The sequence below is a fragment of the Ranitomeya variabilis genome, chromosome 2 (assembly GCF_051348905.1).
Source record: "Ranitomeya variabilis isolate aRanVar5 chromosome 2, aRanVar5.hap1, whole genome shotgun sequence".
NCBI classification, from domain to species: domain Eukaryota; kingdom Metazoa; phylum Chordata; class Amphibia; order Anura; family Dendrobatidae; genus Ranitomeya; species Ranitomeya variabilis.
In genome coordinates, this window is record NC_135233.1 from 995,544,360 (window position 1) to 995,561,906 (window position 17,547).

At 44.4% G+C, this 17,547-nt stretch overlaps 1 protein-coding gene across 5 annotated transcripts in view; it reads left to right on the forward strand.

Moving 5' to 3' along the window:
- The window catches only part of LOC143808442 (beta-galactoside alpha-2,6-sialyltransferase 1-like), a 136,346-nt gene extending 119,752 nt beyond the window's left edge, over nucleotides 1–16,594 (forward strand). For all 5 annotated transcript variants that reach the window (XM_077291116.1, XM_077291118.1, XM_077291120.1 and 2 more), the window contains 2 exons: nucleotides 12,882–13,056; nucleotides 16,221–16,594. In XM_077291116.1, coding sequence (XP_077147231.1) covers nucleotides 12,882–13,056; nucleotides 16,221–16,462 — 417 coding nt within the window. In that variant the 3' untranslated portion in view covers nucleotides 16,463–16,594. The remainder of the gene's footprint in view (nucleotides 1–12,881; nucleotides 13,057–16,220) is intronic.
- The last annotated feature ends 953 nt before the right edge of the window (nucleotides 16,595–17,547 follow it).

Sequence of the window (17,547 nt, forward strand, 5' to 3'; positions counted from 1 at the left end):
GTTATTATACTCCCTCGGCGTTCCGGCCACCGGTAGTGCGCCTCAGTAGGGTGTTGCTTCGGTCTTACAGCACGACCCCTACTGGTATTTCTCCTTTTGCTTGATCTCGTTTCTCACTCAGCACAATCTATCTCGCTTCTAATCCTTCCTTGGGCACCGCCGCTACCCGGAGCAGGCACGGTCCCGTTACGTTCGTTCAAGTTGCCAAGCCTCTGTCAGGATCCCACCCCTGACAGAGACCCTACTGTATCTTCCCCCACAACACCCTCTGCCACAAGGTGTTGCCTGGTTCCAACCCAGTCAGCTTTCTCATCTAACTTCCTGCCTGACCCCCAGTTTACCCACTATGGTGGGGAGTGGCCTAGTGAATAGAACCCTTAGCTCCCCCCGGAGGCCCGACTGTGAAATGTCTTGGTGTCTGTGATACCTGATCAGATGAACTCCTTCAGTGCCATCAGACGCACCATAGCTCCCCATAGTGGCGGAGCCACAGTACTGCAACGACCAGGACTCTGGGGCGCTGCACTCCCCCCTGGTTAAACACAGTACTCCGGGACTGAGAAGAAAACAACAATACAAGTTAGCAAAAAGACATACAGTTTTGTTGAGTGCAATAACAATAAGTATACTTAAACAGAGCTTCCCTTTATGGGAGGTGAGGACACTTGAACGTTACAAACATGGTTAGATATCATAGCAACATGCTATAAATAACTTTTCTTACCCAACCGGGTATTCTACTAAGTGCAAAATTGTTGAACAATAATTTAACATTGCCTTTAAGGACATACACTCTGAATCCACTAAAGACCTTCTTATAATCACATTATAAGGTAATTTAACTTTTCCATTCTCCTTCTTTAAATCTGCAGGACCGCCTGTCCTAACGGCACCAGACCTACTGCCTCTCCCTTCTATGCAGGACCGCCCCGTTCAGCCCGGGCCTACTGCCTTTTCAACTACTATACACAGTATAGAACATAACATTACTTTCAGTTTACGAGCACCGAACCATTTTTACATGACTCCTCTGAGGACTCAGGGTTCACCTTCTATCCCCACTATCTATCAACATTATCAAAAACAGTTTCTTTTATCGAACATTAAACCTTCTCATTATCTTTCTCACTAACATGCATGCTGGACACCACGTCTACCCCTACGGGCCCACTGCATCCTTCTTCTATCTTTCACTTTCTTTTTCAGAGAACATCATCAGCATTTCTTTACAATTAACTAGTTGGATACATATAACTTTCTCATATAAACATTATCATCACTTTCTTTCATCAAACATTATTGCTATCTGTCTTAAAGCAATGTCACCATTTACGTGCAACAAATGAACATCCCCTTTAAGAGGGGAACAAGGCTCTATGAGGTAGCATATCTTCTCAAGCTACCAAGCTACCAGTCCGTACTCAGCAAAGGTTCCAGTGTGGTATCTTCACAAAGAGTCCTTCTTTAAGTAAAACCAGTAGGGAGCACCTTTAATAAGGTGCAAACTATGTACAAAAAGTTTGTATCATGCACTGTTCATGATTGCGGCAGTTCTTTTCAACTAGAAACTTGTGCAACAAAAATTCAGAAAAACAAACAAAACAATAGGGATCCCGGGTCAACAAAAGGATCCCTTTAAGAGTTAACCCTGGACGCCCCCAAGGTACATGGTGGGTCCGGGTTCCCCGCCGCTCCGCAGGGACAGGTTCTGTGGCTTTTGCAGCAGGAGGTTCATCCTCTGATGCTCCGGCAGTGGCTTGGAGTGCGACGCACCGCTGGACGCCCCGCGCCATCCAGCCAGCTTCGCCTGTTGCCCTCCTCCACCTGGTGTAGGTTACAGCATCGCCTGGCTCCAGGTCGCGAGCGAACCTTCCTCCGCAGGGCTCTACCTCCTCCCGGTCCACGTGGACTTGTAGCGGCTCCCCGATCTTCTGTATAACCCCTCTTCCATGTCGGGGGTTGAAGGAGACCACTACACCCCAGTGGGACGATGGGACCTCTGCGACGTTGGTCAGATCAACCTGGGTTGCCGGTTGTGGTCGGTCTCGCCATGCAGCCACCAAGCGCCGCAGGTGTTCTGCCTCTGGCATGATCTGCAGGCCCTGCGTCTGCAGCGCACTTTCAGCCGCGGCCGGGTTGGGAGGAGCAGGGGACACTGGAGACAAACGGACCTCTGTGGGCTGGCCCAGCCGAGCGAGCACGCGGGCATCAGCCTCCAAGCGGCGCGCTATCCGGCGGGCCTCGGCTGCAGCTGCACACTCCTCAGACGGTGGCAAGGGGGGTCGGCCCATCGGTGACTCCGTGAGGGTCAGTCCCCGCAACGTTGGCGCATCTGGGGCTGTGTCGAGTGGCGCAGCTTCAGGCTGGATCGGGTCAGTCCCACGCGGTGTTCCCGGTGTCGCCATCTTTTCTCCCTCTCCAGTGTCCTCTTCCCGCGGTCTCTTTCGTGGGCGGCCCCGTCTCCATGGTCTCCACCCTCCAAACAGGATCAGGAGGCGGACCTCGGCTGCTGACGGACACGTCCTCAGGACCCAGAAATATTTAGACTGGGCGGCCATTGTTGTTCGCGCTCTCCAGCTTGCCTACGCCCACTCCACGCCCCTCTTCTTCTCCTGCGCTCTCCTCAGCGCTATAATGGCGGCGGATTTTGGCGGTAAATGGCACAGCACAGTCTTTGCAATAAAGTACAGTCCAAGCACAACAAATCACAGTTCCAAGGCACACATGACCTGATTCTTCAGGCTTAAGCAGATCCTGTTCGTGACGCCAAGTTTGCAGCGCCCCCACTGCCGCAGGGCCGAGGGGTACCCGGTACCGGGCCTGTGAGTCTCTGCTCTGGGGTTGTCACGGTGGCTAGGCCCGGTCCGTGACCCTGCCGAGGGGCGTACAGTGATAGATATGATGGATGACGGTAGTGGTGAGGCTGTGGTGGTGCGGTGCAGTAAATAACGAGGACACCAGGTTGCAGTCTCTTTACCTCTTTACTGAAGATCTCTGGGTCCTCAGTCCGGAATCTGGATTACCAGGCTGCGCAAGTCCGGCCGGTCCAATGGCACCTCCAGAGTTCTCCTAGCAGGTGGAAATCTGTGCCTTCCTGCTAGCGCTATGTGTTGCGGTCCTTCCCTGCTGTGCTTACAGAAAGTCCCCACAACTGTTGTGTCTGTTTCTTAAAGGGAACCTGTCACCTGAATTTGGCGGGACCAGTTTTGGGTTATATGGGCGGGGTTTTTGGGTGTTTGATTCACCCTTTCCTTACCCGCTGGCTGCATGCTGGCTGCATGCTGGCTGCAATATTGGATTGAAGTTCATTCTCTGTCCTCCATAGTACACGCCTGCGTAAGGCAAGATTGCCTTGTGCAGGCATGTACTCCGGAAGACAGAGAATGAACTTCAATCCAATATTGCGGCCAGCATGCAGCCAGCGGGTAAGGAAAGGGTGAATCAAACACCCGAAAACCCCGCCCATATGACCCAAAACTGGTCCCGCCAAATTCAGGTGACAGGTTCCCTTTAAGTTCCCTCACAACTCGATTAGATGATGTTCTGCTAATCCTCCGTCCCTGCCTGGTGTTCTGGTTGGGACGGTGTTGTGTATCCGCTTTTTGGGCTCCCCTGGTGGTTGCTGGTGGTACTGGTGACTTGTTTGCACTTTGCTTCTTCTGTTCACCTGCTTCCATCAGTGTTTGGGAGTTTCCTATTTAGCCTTGCTCTCCAGTCATTTCCTTGCCGGTCATCATTGTAACCAGAGCCTTCGGTTGCATGTTCCTGCTACTAGTCTGCTGATCAGCTAAGTGGACTTTGTCCTTTTGTTTTGTACCTTTTGTCCAGTTTGCAGTTTTTGTAATTCTCTGTAGCTGGAAGCTCTTGCGGGCTGAAATTGCCACTCCTGTGTCATGAGTTGACACAGGAGTCTTAAAGTAATTTCAGGATGGTTTTTGAAAGGGTTTTCAGTTGACCGTGAAGTCCTCTTTTGTATCCTTCTGCTATCTAGTAAGTGGACCTCTCTTTGCTAAATCTACTTTCATACTGTGTATGTCTTTTCCTCTTAATTCACCGTTATTACATGTGGGGGGCTGCTATCATCTTTTGGGGTATTTCCCTAGAGGTAAGCCAGGTCTGTTTCTTCCTCTACCAGGCGTAGTTAGTCCTCCGGCTGGCGCGTGGCATATAGGAAGCCGTAGGTATGCTCCCTGGCTACTGTTAGTTGTGTGGTAGATTTAGCTCACGGTCAACTCGAGTTTCCATCACCCGAGAGCTCGTTCGTTACTTATGTGTTTTTTACGTTCCCTTGCCATTGGGAACCATGACAGTATGACCGGCCTACAAAGTGTTAATTGTTTGGGCTGAAGCAGGAGAAAAAGAAGTGTTGAAGGGAAATTTTTTTTTTTTTTCTTTCCCTCAGAGTTTTGCTGCCTAGCCCTTAATTGCTGTCTAGCTGCTTCTTACCTCCTATTAACCTTTGAATGGCTCTGACCTTAGCTGTTTAACATGGATGCCAGAGTTTGGCTGCAGGTTTAAATAATCTTGCTACGAAGGTTCAAAATTTACAAGATTTTGTTATACATGCTCCTATTTCTGAACCTAAAATCCCTACACCAGAGGTGTTTTCCGGAGATAGATCTCGGTTTTTGAATTTCAAATATAATTGTAAATTATTCCTTTCTCTCAGACCTCACTCCTCAGGAGATCCTGTCCAGCAGGTTAAGATTGTAATCTCTTTGCTGCGAGGTGACCCTCAAAATTGGGCATTTTCATTGGCACCAGGGGATCCTGCGTTGCTCAATGTGGATGCATTTTTCCTGGCTTTAGGGTTGCTTTATGAGGAACCTAATTTGGAGATTCAAGCTGAAAAAGCTTTGATAGCCCTATCTCAAGGGCAAGATGAAGCGGAGATATACTGCCAAAAATTTCGTAGGTGGTCTGTGCTTACTCAGTGGAATGAGTGCGCCTTAGCGGCAAATTTCAGAGAGGGCCTTTCTGATGCCGTTAAAGATGTTATGGTCGGGTTCCCTGCGCCTACAGGTCTGAATGAGTCCATGACAATGGCAATTCAGATTGATCGGCGTTTGCGGGAGCGCAAACCCGTGCACCATTTGGCGGTATCTTCTGAAGAGACGCCAGAGAAAATGCAATGTGACAGAGTTATGTCCAGAAGCGAGCGGCAGAATTATAGGCGTAAAAATGGGTTATGCTTCTATTGTGGTGATTCTGCTCATGTTATATCGGCATGCTCTAAGCGTACTAGGAAGGTTGACAAGTCCATTTCAATTGGCACTTTACAGTCCAAATTTATTTTGTCTGTAACCTTGATTTGTTCATTATCAGTTATTACCGTGGATGCCTATGTGGACTCGGGCGCCGCTCTGAGTCTTATGGACTGGTCCTTTGCCAGGCGCTGTGGGTTTGATTTAGAGCCTCTGGAAGTCCCTATACCTCTGAAGGGTATTGATTCTACACCTTTGGCTTGTAATAAACCACAGTTCTGGACGCAAGTGACTATGCGTATGACTCCAGACCATCAGGAGGTGATTCGCTTCCTTGTGTTGTACAATTTACATGATGTTTTGGTGCTTGGATTACCATGGTTACAATCTCATAACCCAGTCCTTGACTGGAAGGCTATGTCTGTGTTAAGCTGGGGATGTCGGGGGGCTCATGGGGACACTCCTATGGTGTCCATTTCGTCATCTATTCCATCTGAGATTCCGGCATTTTTGTCTGATTATCGTGATATTTTTGAAGAGCCTAAGATTGGTTCACTCCCTCCTCACAGGGATTGTGATTGCGCCAAAGATCTGATTCCTGGCAGTAAATTTCCAAAGGGTCGTTTGTTTAACCTATCTGTACCTGAACATGCTGCTATGCGCGAGTATATTAAGGAGTCCCTGGAAAAGGGACATATTCGTCCTTCTTCATCACCTTTAGGAGCCGGTTTTTTCTTTGTCTCTAAAAAGGATGGCTCTCTGAGGCCTTGTATTGATTATCGTCTCCTGAATAAAATTACAGTCAAATATCAGTATCCGTTGCCTTTGCTGACTGATTTGTTCGCTCGCATAAGGGGGGCTAAGTGGTTCTCTAAGATTGATCTTCGTGGGGCGTATAATTTGGTGCGAATTAAGCAGGGGGATGAGTGGAAGACTGCATTTAATACGCCTGAGGGCCATTTTGAGTATTTAGTAATGCCTTTCGGCCTTTCTAATGCACCTTCTGTCTTTCAGTCCTTAATGCATGATATTTTCCGGGAATATTTGGATAAATTTATGATTGTGTACTTGGATGATATTTTGATTTTTTCTGATGACTGGGAGTCTCATGTTCAGCAGGTCAGGAGGGTTTTTCAGGTTTTGCGGGAGAATTCTTTGTGTGTAAAGGGTTCAAAGTGTGTTTTTGGGGTTCAAAAAATTTCATTTTTGGGGTATATTTTTTCCCCTTCTTCTATTGAGATGGACCCTGTCAAGGTTCGGGCTATTTACGACTGGACGCAGCCTACTTCTCTGAAGAGTCTCCAGAAATTCTTGGGCTTTGCTAATTTTTATCGTTGATTTATAGCTGGTTTTTCTGGCGTTGCTAAACCTCTGACGGATTTGACTAAAAAGGGTGCTGATGTTGCCAATTGGTCCCCTGCTGCCGTGGAGGCCTTTCGGGAGCTTAAGCGCCGCTTTTTGTCTGCCCCTGTGTTGCGCCAGCCTGATGTTTCTCTTCCCTTTCAGGTTGAGGTCGATGCTTCCGAGATCGGAGCGGGGGCGGTTTTGTCGCAGAAAAGTTCCGACTGCTCAGTGATGAGACCTTGTGCGTTCTTTTCGCGAAAATTTTCGGCCGCCGAGCGAAACTATGATGTTGGTAATCGGGAGCTTTTGGCCATGAAGTGTGCATTTGAGGAGTGGCGTCATTGGCTTGAGGGTGCCAGACATCAGGTGGTAGTTTTGACTGATCACAAGAATTTAATTTATTTGGAGTCTGCCAGGCGCCTGAATCCTAGACAGGCACGTTGGTCGTTGTTCTTTTCCCGGTTTAATTTTGTGGTCTCGTACTTACCGGGTTCTAGGAATGTGAAAGCAGATGCTCTTTCTAGGAGTTTTGAGCCTGACTCTCCTGGGAATTCTGAACCTGCTGGTGTCCTTAAGGATGGAGTGGTTTTGTCTGCTGTCTCTCCAGATTTGCGACGTGCTTTGCAAGAATTTCAGGCGATAGACCTGATCGTTGTCCGTCTGGTAGACTGTTTGTTCCTGACGAGTGGACCACTAGAGTCATCTCGGAAGTTCATTCTTCTACTCTGGCAGGTCATCCGGGAATTTTTGGCACCAGAGATTTGGTGGCTAGATCCTTCTGGTGGCCTTCCCTGTCTCGAGATGTGCGTGTTTTTGTGCAGTCTTGCGATGTGTGTGCTCGGGCCAAGCCTTGTTGTTCTAGGGCTAGTGGGTTGTTGTTGCCCTTGCCTATTCCGAAGAGGCCTTGGACGCACATCTCTATGGACTTTATCTCGGATCTCCCTGTTTCTCAGAAGATGTCTGTCATCTGGGTGGTGTGTGACCGTTTTTCTAAAATGGTTCATTTGGTGCCATTGCCTAAGTTGCCTTCCTCATCTGAGTTGGTCCCTCTGTTTTTTCAAAATGTGGTTCGCTTGCATGGTATTCCGGAAAACATCGTTTCTGACAGGGGTACCCAGTTCGTGTCTAGATTTTGGCGGGCAGTCTGTGCCAGGTTGGGCATTGAATTGTCCTTTTCGTCTGCATTCCATCCTCAGACCAATGGCCAGACGGAGCGAACTAATCAAACTTTGGAGACTTATTTGAGGTGTTTTGTGTCTGCGGATCAGGATGATTGGGTTGCCTTTCTGCCGTTGGCGGAGTTTGCTCTTAATAATCGGGCTAGTTCTGCCACTTTGGTTTCTCCTTTCTTTTGCAATTCAGGGTTTCATCTGCGTTTTTCATCTGGTCAGGTTGAATCTTCGGATTGTCCTGGAGTGGATGCGGTGGTGGATCGGTTGCATCGGATTTGGGGACAAGTGGTGGATAATTTGGAATTGTCCCAGGAGAGGACTCAGCAGTTTGCTAACCGTCGTCGTCGTGTTGGTCCCCACCTTCGCGTTGGGGACTTGGTGTGGTTGTCTTCCCGTTTTGTCCCTATGAGAGTTTCTTCTCCCAAATTTAAGCCTCGGTTCATCGGTCCTTATAGGATTTTGGAGATTCTTAACCCTGTTTCCTTTCGTTTGGACCTCCCGGCATCTTTCGCTATCCATAATGTGTTCCATCGGTCGTTGTTGCGGAGATATGAGGTACCGGTGGTTCCTTCTACTGAACCTCCTGCTCCTGTGCTGGTGGAGGGTGAATTGGAGTACGTCGTGGAGAAGATCTTGGACTCCCGTACTTCCAGACGGAGACTTCAATATCTGGTTAAATGGAAAGGCTATGGTCAGGAAGATAATTCTTGGGTAACTGCCTCTGATGTTCATGCCCCGGATTTGGTTCGTGCCTTTCATAGGGCTCATCCAGATCGCCCTGGCGGTTCTTGTGAGGGTTCGGTGCCCCCTCCTTAAGGGGAGGGTACTGTTGTGTATCCGCTTTTTGGGCTCCCCTGGTGGTTGTTGGTGGTACTGGTGACTTGTTTGCACTTTGCTTCTTCTGTTCACCTGCTTCCATCAGTGTTTGGGAGTTTCCTATTTAGCCTTGCTCTCCAGTCATTTCCTTGCCGGTCATCATTGTAACCAGAGCCTTCGGTTGCATGTTCCTGCTACTAGTCTGCTGATCAGCTAAGTGGACTTTGTCCTTTTGTTTTGTACCTTTTGTCCAGTTTGCAGTTTTTGTAATTCTCTGTAGCTGGAAGCTCTTGCGGGCTGAAATTGCCACTCCTGTGTCATGAGTTGACACAGGAGTCTTAAAGTAATTTCAGGATGGTTTTTGAAAGGGTTTTCAGTTGACCGTGAAGTCCTCTTTTGTATCCTTCTGCTATCTAGTAAGTGGACCTCTCTTTGCTAAATCTACTTTCATACTGTGTATGTCTTTTCCTCTTAATTCACCGTTATTACATGTGGGGGGCTGCTATCATCTTTTGGGGTATTTCCCTAGAGGTAAGCCAGGTCTGTTTCTTCCTCTACCAGGCGTAGTTAGTCCTCCGGCTGGCGCGTGGCATATAGGAAGCCGTAGGTATGCTCCCTGGCTACTGTTAGTTGTGTGGTAGATTTAGCTCACGGTCAACTCGAGTTTCCATCACCCGAGAGCTCGTTCGTTACTTATGTGTTTTTCACGTTCCCTTGCCATTGGGAACCATGACAGGACGGCACCCGTTTGATGGGTAGGCTCGGAGCTCTTCCGGGAGCCCGCCTTAGACTGACTGTCCTGCCGCTGTTTGGAGTATTGCTTGAAGCTGAATGTTATTATACTCCCTCGGCGTTCCGGCCACCGGTAGTGCGCCTCAGTAGGGTGTTGCTTCAGTCTTACAGCACGACCCCTACTGGTATTTCTCCTTTTGCTTGATCTCGTTTCTCACTCAGCACAATCTATCTCGCTTCTAATCCTTCCTTGGGCACCGCCGCTACCCGGAGCAGGCACGGTCCCGTTACGTTCGTTCAAGTTGCCAAGCCTCTGTCAGGATCCCACCCCTGACAGAGACCCTACTGTATCTTCCCCCACAACACCCTCTGCCACAAGGTGTTGCCTGGTTCCAACCCAGTCAGCTTTCTCATCTAACTTCCTGCCTGACCCCCAGTTTACCCACTATGGTGGGGAGTGGCCTAGTGAATAGAACCCTTAGCTCCCCCCGGAGGCCCGACTGTGAAATGTCTTGGTGTCTGTGATACCTGATCAGATGAACTCCTTCAGTGCCATCAGACACACCATAGCTCCCCATAGTGGCGGAGCCACAGTACTGCAACGACCAGGACTCTGGGGCGCTGCATATATATATATATATATATATATATATATATATATATATATATATATATATATATATATATATATTCTTTTTTTCCATCTTCAAAATTACAAAAAAGAAAATGGGCCACTGCTAAAGTTAGAGCACCCTTGGAGATTTCTGTGCTCAGATAACTTTAACTAAGGTTTCATAATTCTTAATTAGCTTTTTCAATATCATAGTTATAAAGGCAAGGTCATGCGAATTTACCAGCTTTATAAAAATCCAGCTTCCTCTAACCTTTTGTAAAAAAAAACAGCCATTGGTTCTTCTAAGCAGCTTCATAGCTTTCTGAAAATGAAAATGGTGTAGGTTCACAAGGCAGGAGAAGGTTTTAAGTAGATACCAATGCATTTTCAGGTTGCTCTTTCCTCAGTTTGAAATGTAATTAAAAAATGGCAGTTAATAGTAACAATGAAGGTCAAGATAAGGTCTGGAAGATCAAGCAAAATTTCAGTGAGAGCTACTCATTGGATTGCTAGAGAGGCAAATCAGAACTCCTGCTTGTCTGCAAAAGACCTTCAGAAAGATTTAGCATTCTGGAGATGTGGTATATTGTACTACTGCTCAGAGATACCTGAACAAATATGGCCTTCATGGAAGAGTCATCAGAAGAAAACCTCTCCTGTATCCTCACTTAAAATTCAGCATCAGAAGTATACAGAAGAACAACGAAATAAGTCTCCTGCATTTTATAAACAAGTCCTGTGAACTGATGAGGTTAAAATAGAACTCTGGCTACAGTGATCAAAGGTGGAGAAAAAAGGGCACAAAATTTCAGGAAAAGAGCATCTCACCAGCCATTAAGCATGGGGTGGATCAATCATGATTTGGAGTTGTGTTGCAGCCAATGGCATGGGGAGCATTTCACGGAGAGAGACGAAGATGAATTCAATGATATTTCAACAAATTTTTGATGCAAACAAAACAGCATCTGTAAAAAAATTGAAGTTGAAAAGAGGATGGCTTCTACAAATGGATAATTATCCTTAACACTTGTCAAAATCTACAATAGACTACCTCAAAAGGTGCATGCTAAAGGTTTCATAAAGGCCTTCACAGTCCCCGATCATCATTGAAAATGTGTGGCTAGACCTCAAAATGCAGTGCATGCAAGACGACCCAGGAATCTCACAGAACTGGAAGAATTTTCCAGGGAAGAATGCATAAAAATCCCTCAAACATGAATTGAAAAACTCTTGTCTGGCTGCAAAAAGCGTTTACAAGCTGTGATAATTTCAAAATGGGGTGCTACTAGATACTAACCATGCAGGGTGCTCAAACTTTTGATTTGGCCCATTTTCCTTTTTGCAATTTTAAAATGTAAAAGATGGCAATATATTTGTATTACCTAAAAAGGAAATTTGTATTCCACAAAGGAAATGTGTCATCTTTAACTTTAGGCCAGAGGTGCCCAAACTTTTACATGCCAATGTATATCCCTGGACAACTTTTCCAAAAATCATGTTCATTCCATGTTTTTTATTAACACACTGAAAAGCAATAATAAAGCATTATTGTTTTAGTTTATACACAGCATTGTAAAACCAAATAATGAGCTGGAACATATGTTGGTATATGTGCAAGGAGTAGGTAGGTACACATTCACACTGTGGCCACCTAATAGACAAAATCTAAGATAAAAACAAACCGAGCATATGCGGTAGCTTGTAAAAAAAAAAATAATGTTACACGTAAATAATAGAGATGAGCGAATATACTCGTTACACAAGATTTCCCGAGCACGCTCGGGTGTCCTCTGAGTATTTTTTAGTGCTCGGAGATTTAGTTTTCATCACCGCAGCTGAATGATTTACATTTCTTAGCCAGCTTGATTACATGTGGGGATTCCCTAGCATCCAGGCAACCCCCACATGTACTTATGCTGGCTAACAGATGTAAATCATTCAGCTCCGGCGATGAAAACTAAATCTCCGAGCACTGAAAAATACTCGGAGGACACCCGAGCGTGCTCGAGAAATCTCGAGTAACGAGTATATTAGCTCATCACTAGTAAATAATATAGGGTACTTGCTTTGATCAAAAAAATGTACAAACAAGCCCACCGCCACAAGGTGTACCAAATCGGGACAGTCCTATCTATAGTATCACATTATGTGTCAGCAGATCTCAATATGCATGGAGACAGAGTAGGATCCAGAACCGACTATTCCGACACCTGCCCATTGAAAGCTATACAGACAGCATACCCAGCCCAAAAAGGGGGAGCCACGTCCCTGTTTGTACAAGTTTCAAAAAAGTAAAGCAAAACTGTATATAGCACCATGTAAAAGTGTTAGGCGGGTGTAGAAAAAATGCTGCAAAGTAAGAATGCTTTAAAAAATGGAAGCGTTTAAAAATATGCTAAGTGAATGAACAAGAGAGAAATCGGAATCAAATAATTATTTGGCATGAACATGCTTTGCCTTCAAAATGGCATCAATTCCTCTACAGTAGGTGCAATCCAAAGAAGGTCTTCTGACTGAATTATCCCCAAGAAGTAGGACTTCTTCAAGGAAAAGCAGTACGTTTCCTATATTTGATCCTCTTCTGGATGAAGGAGCTTACACTGCATTTATGAATGAGCCGAAATTTTTCACTTGTCAAAATACACAGTATGATATCACCAGTTACCAGTGATAGTATATCTGAAAGTAATGGTGAGCAAGAATAAAAAAAGGCACGTCACTGCAAAAATAGCAAAATAATGAACCTATACTACAACTATTCTTGGCTACTTTATCAAGCTTTATCATGTTTCATCTGCTCGTTATCAGCCGCAATGGTTAATGATTGGCATGAAAAGTCTCATCCTTCATTTCCAAAGAATTTACATCCCTGAACAGTTGCAACATGAAGAGGTCGGTACCAACAAACATGATCCCATATGTCTAAGTAAAGTCATTGAGCTGTGAGCTGTGTTATGTTATATCCACATCTTATCTTTATTGTCTCATTTCTCCCCTCAGTGGTATAAGAAACCGGAATATAAATTCTTTGAACCATATAGAAAATATCGATTGGCAAATCCCGAGCAGCCGTTTTATATCCTGAAACCACAAATGCTTTGGCAGCTGTGGAACATAATTCAAGAGAACTCACCAGAATTTATCCATCCAAATCCTCCATCGTCAGGGTCAATTGGTGAGCATACATAGATTATTGTGTGTATGATTATAGTCCTATTTTAAGAGAGTTTTGCAGGGCTTTTACCCCTTCACGACAGAGCCAATTTCCATTTTTGTATGTTCGTTTTATCCTACCTTTCTTTCCAGAGCAATAACTTTTAGTTTTCTGTCCACATAGACATATGTGGGCTTGTTATTTACAGGACGAGTTTTACTTTTGAATCGCACCATTCATTTTACCACATAATGTACTGAAAACTGGGAAAAAAAATTAGGAGGGGAGAAAATTGTGAAAAAACACAATTCTAACAATTACAATTACAGCAATACACTAGTTTTTTTTTATTATTTAGTAGTGAAAAAAAGTGTGGAAAATGGGGGGGGTCGTGTCATCATTTTCCGAGACCCATAACATTTTCAATTTGATGAAGCTATGTGATGGCTTTCTTGTGGGGGGAAGACAGTGTTTTTATTGGAACCATTTTGATCACTTGTTACAGCATTTTTTGTGGAATTGGAGAGATCAAAAAAGCATAATTTTTTCATCCTTGAATCTTTTTTTGTCTATGGTGTTTACTGATCAGGTTAATTATTTTTATAGTTTGATAGATCAGACTTTTCTGAAAGAAGCAATATTTTTTATTACAATGTTTTAATGGGGTAAGTGGAGGGTGATTTTTTCACTGTTCTTAACAGTCCCCTTAGGGGACTTCAAGCTGCGATCGTCTGATCACTTGTACTATATACAGAAATGTCACAGCATCGCTGTATATAGCAGAAATCATGATCTCCTTTGAAGCCTGGCCATAAGTAGGGTTTCAAAGGAGCTCTATAATGTCAAGCACTGAGGTCTTTCGTGAATACACCCCCTGTTGTTATGATAACCCATCCGAGACCTGCGATCACGTCATGGGCGCGCCAAAGGGTGCATTGCATGACGCTCCCTATGCTCCACTCAACCACTATTTCTGGGGGTTTTTTTCAGCCAAGATGTGTTGCAGAGTGTACATTAATGAGAAAAAAATGAACTTTTTTGAATTTACCAAATGGCTGCAATGAACCAAAGAGTGAAAAATTTAAAGGGGTCTGAATACATTCCGTACCCACTGTATATAGTGCAAAACTGCTGAGACCAGTGATTGGCTGCAAGTGTTATACAGTTGTGGCCAAAAGTATTGACACCCCTGCAATTCTGTCAGATAATACTCCGTTGCAATCACAAATTCTTTGGTATTATTATCTTCATTTAATTTGTCTTAAATGAAAAAACACAAAAGAGAATGAAGCAAAAAGCAAAACATTGATCATTTCACACAAAACTCCAAAAATGGGCCAGACAAAAGTATTGGCACCCTCAGCCTAATACTTGGTTGCACAACCTTTAGCCAAAATAACTGCGACCAACCGCTTCCGGTAACCATCAATGAGTTTCTTACAATGCTCTGCTGGAATTTTAGACCATTCTTCTTTGGCAAACTGCTCCAGGTCCCTGATATTTGAAGGGTGTCTTCTCCAAACTGCCATTTTTAGATCTCTCCACAGGTGTTCTATGGGATTCAGGTCTGGAATCATTGCTGGTCACCTTAGAAGTCTCCAGTGCTTTCTCTCAAACCATTTTCTAGTGCTTTTTGAAGTGTGTTTTGGGCCATTGTCCTGCTAGAAGACCCATGACCTCTGAGGGAGACCCAGCTTTCTCACACTGGGCCCTACATTATGCTGCAAAATTTGTTGCTAGTCTTCAGACTTCATAATGCCATGCACACGGTCAAGCAGTCCAGTGCCAGAGGCAGCAAAGCAACCCCAAAACATCAGGGAACCTCCACCATGCTTGACTGTAGGGACCGTGTTCTTTTCTTTGAATGCCTCTTTTTTTCTCCTGTAAACTCTATGTTGATGCCTTTGCCCAAAAAGCTCTACTTTTGTCTCATCTGACCAGAGAACATTCTTCCAAAACGTTTTAGGCTTTTTCAGGAAAGTTTTGGCAAACTCCAGCCTGGCTTTTTTATGTCTCGGGGTAAGAAGTGGGGTCTTCCTGGGTCTCCTACCATACAGTCCCTTTTCATTCAGACACTGACGGATAGTACGGGTTGACACTGTTGTACCCTCGGATTGCAGGGCAGCTTGAACTTGTTTGGATGTTAGTCGAGGTTCTTTATCCAACATCCGCACAATCTTGCGTTGAAATCTCTTGTCAATGTTTCTTTTCCGTCCACATCTAAGGAGGTTAGCCACAGTGCCATGGGCTTTAAACTTCTTGATGGCACTGCGCACGGTAGACACAGGAACATTCAGGTCTTTGGAGATGGACTTGTAGCCTTGAGATTGCTCATGCTTCCTCACAATTTGGTTTCTCAAGTCCTCAGACAGTTCTTTGGTCTTCTTTCTTTTCTCCATGCTCAATGTGGTATACACAAGGACACAGGACAGAGGTTGGGTCAACTTTAATCCATGTCAACTGGCTGCAAGTGTGATTTAGTTATTTCCAACACCTGTTAGGTGCCACAGGTAAGTTACAGGTGCTGTTAATTACACAAATTAGAGAAACATCACATGATTTTTCAAACAGTGCCAATACTTTTGTCCACCCCTTTTTTATGTTTGGTGTGTAATTATATCCAATTTGGCTTTAGGACAATTCTTTTTGTGTTTTTTCATTTAAGACAAATTAAATGAAGATAATAATACCAAAGAATTTGTGTTTGCAATCATTTTCAGGAAGAAGCTGAGTATTATCTGACAGAATTGCAGGGGTGTCAATACTTTTGGCCACAACTGTATGCACATGGTCAGACATTACCACTGCTGGACAAGTGCAGTGAGACCATAAGCGCTGAAGGGGGAAATAACTAGTTGAACATCAGTTATTTTTTTATCCGTAGTTCATTTATCTCGTATTCTTATTCTTATTATTTCTGAAAAGTTGTGTTACTTATCTTACTCGGCAGTGAATGAATTATTTTAAATGCAAACGAATTAAAAAGAGTGTGCATTATTTATTTTTTCTTCTTTTATCACATTCTCTGCTTCTAGAATTTTATTTTTATCCAGGACGTCTCCTAAATTTTTAATTGACCTTGTCAACTGTTTTCTCAATAGCAGTATAAATACAATCTAGAATATATATAAAACAACTATTTGCAACTTTTCTACAAAAGAATGTTCATTTGTTTCTCTGTACAGGAATCCTGTTGATGATGAATATTTGTGATGAAGTCAATGTGTATGAATTTCTGCCATCTTCACGTCAAACGGACCGGTGTTATTATTACAAGCGCTATCTTGATGCAGCTTGCACATTTGGTGCTTACCATCCACTTATATACGAAAAAAATCTAATTAAAAAACTCAACCAAGGAACTGAGGAAAATATCCACAAAAATGGGAAAGTGACCTTGTCCGGAATCAGAGATTTACAATGTTAGACTCAAACTCAGTAAAATATGTGTAGATAAAATGGCAATCATTTCAATCTCCATCAAAACAATGAAGATATTGACGATTATTGGTAATTCAGACTGCCAAAATCAAATATTCTTGAAAAGAAGAGATATCCTTCTCATAAACTGATCACCTTATATAGCACTAACTTATTCTGCAGAATGCAAATAGCGAGATCTTGCTATACCGGGCAGCATTTTGCTCTTTCACTGTGAGAGAAGCCACAGAGGACTTGCTAATAATCCAGCTTCCAAAACAGTTTTGGGCCCAACTTTTGCTGGAAAACCAGCTCTTTTGGGGGACAATAGGGAGTTTTCTGCATATCTTTGACAAGAATTTCCAGTTTATATAGAAAAATCACCAATCTTTGGCGACCCACTCTCTTGTTCAGTAAAAAAAATACCGGTAATAGCTTCGACAATTTTTTTATGAATAATTTGATTTGCTACAAATTGCAAAACCTACAATTGTCTTGAAAATATGTGTGCAGCTTTCTGTGGTGTTCTAAGACTGTGGTGAACTTCGTTTTGAGGTCTATTAGGCTACTTTCACACTTGCGTCATTACGGGTCCGTCGCTAAGTGTCGGGCCGGCGTACCGACGCACGTTGTGAAATTTGTGCACGACGTGGGCAGCGGATGCAGTTTTTCAACGCATCCGCTGCCCATTCTGAAGTCCGGGGAGGAGGGGGCGGAGTTTCGGCCGCGCATGAGAGATAGAAAATGGCGGACGCGATGGACAAAAAAAAAGTTCACTTGAACGTTTTTTTGTGCCGACGGTCCGCCAAAACACGACGGATCCGTTGCACACTGGACGCGACGTGTGGCCATCCGTCGCGATCCGTCGCTAATACAAGTCTATGGGCAAAAAACGCATCCTGCAGGCACATTTACAGGATCCGTTTTTTGCCCAAAACGACGGATTGCGACGGATTAAAAAAAACGCAAGTGTGAAAGTAGCTGAGCACAAACACAACCTTAGAAATGTCAAATCTGGCTATGGATACATGCTTGGTATCTGGTGGCAACTAGAGATGAGCGGATCATTTGAAATTTGAATTTTCTAAAATA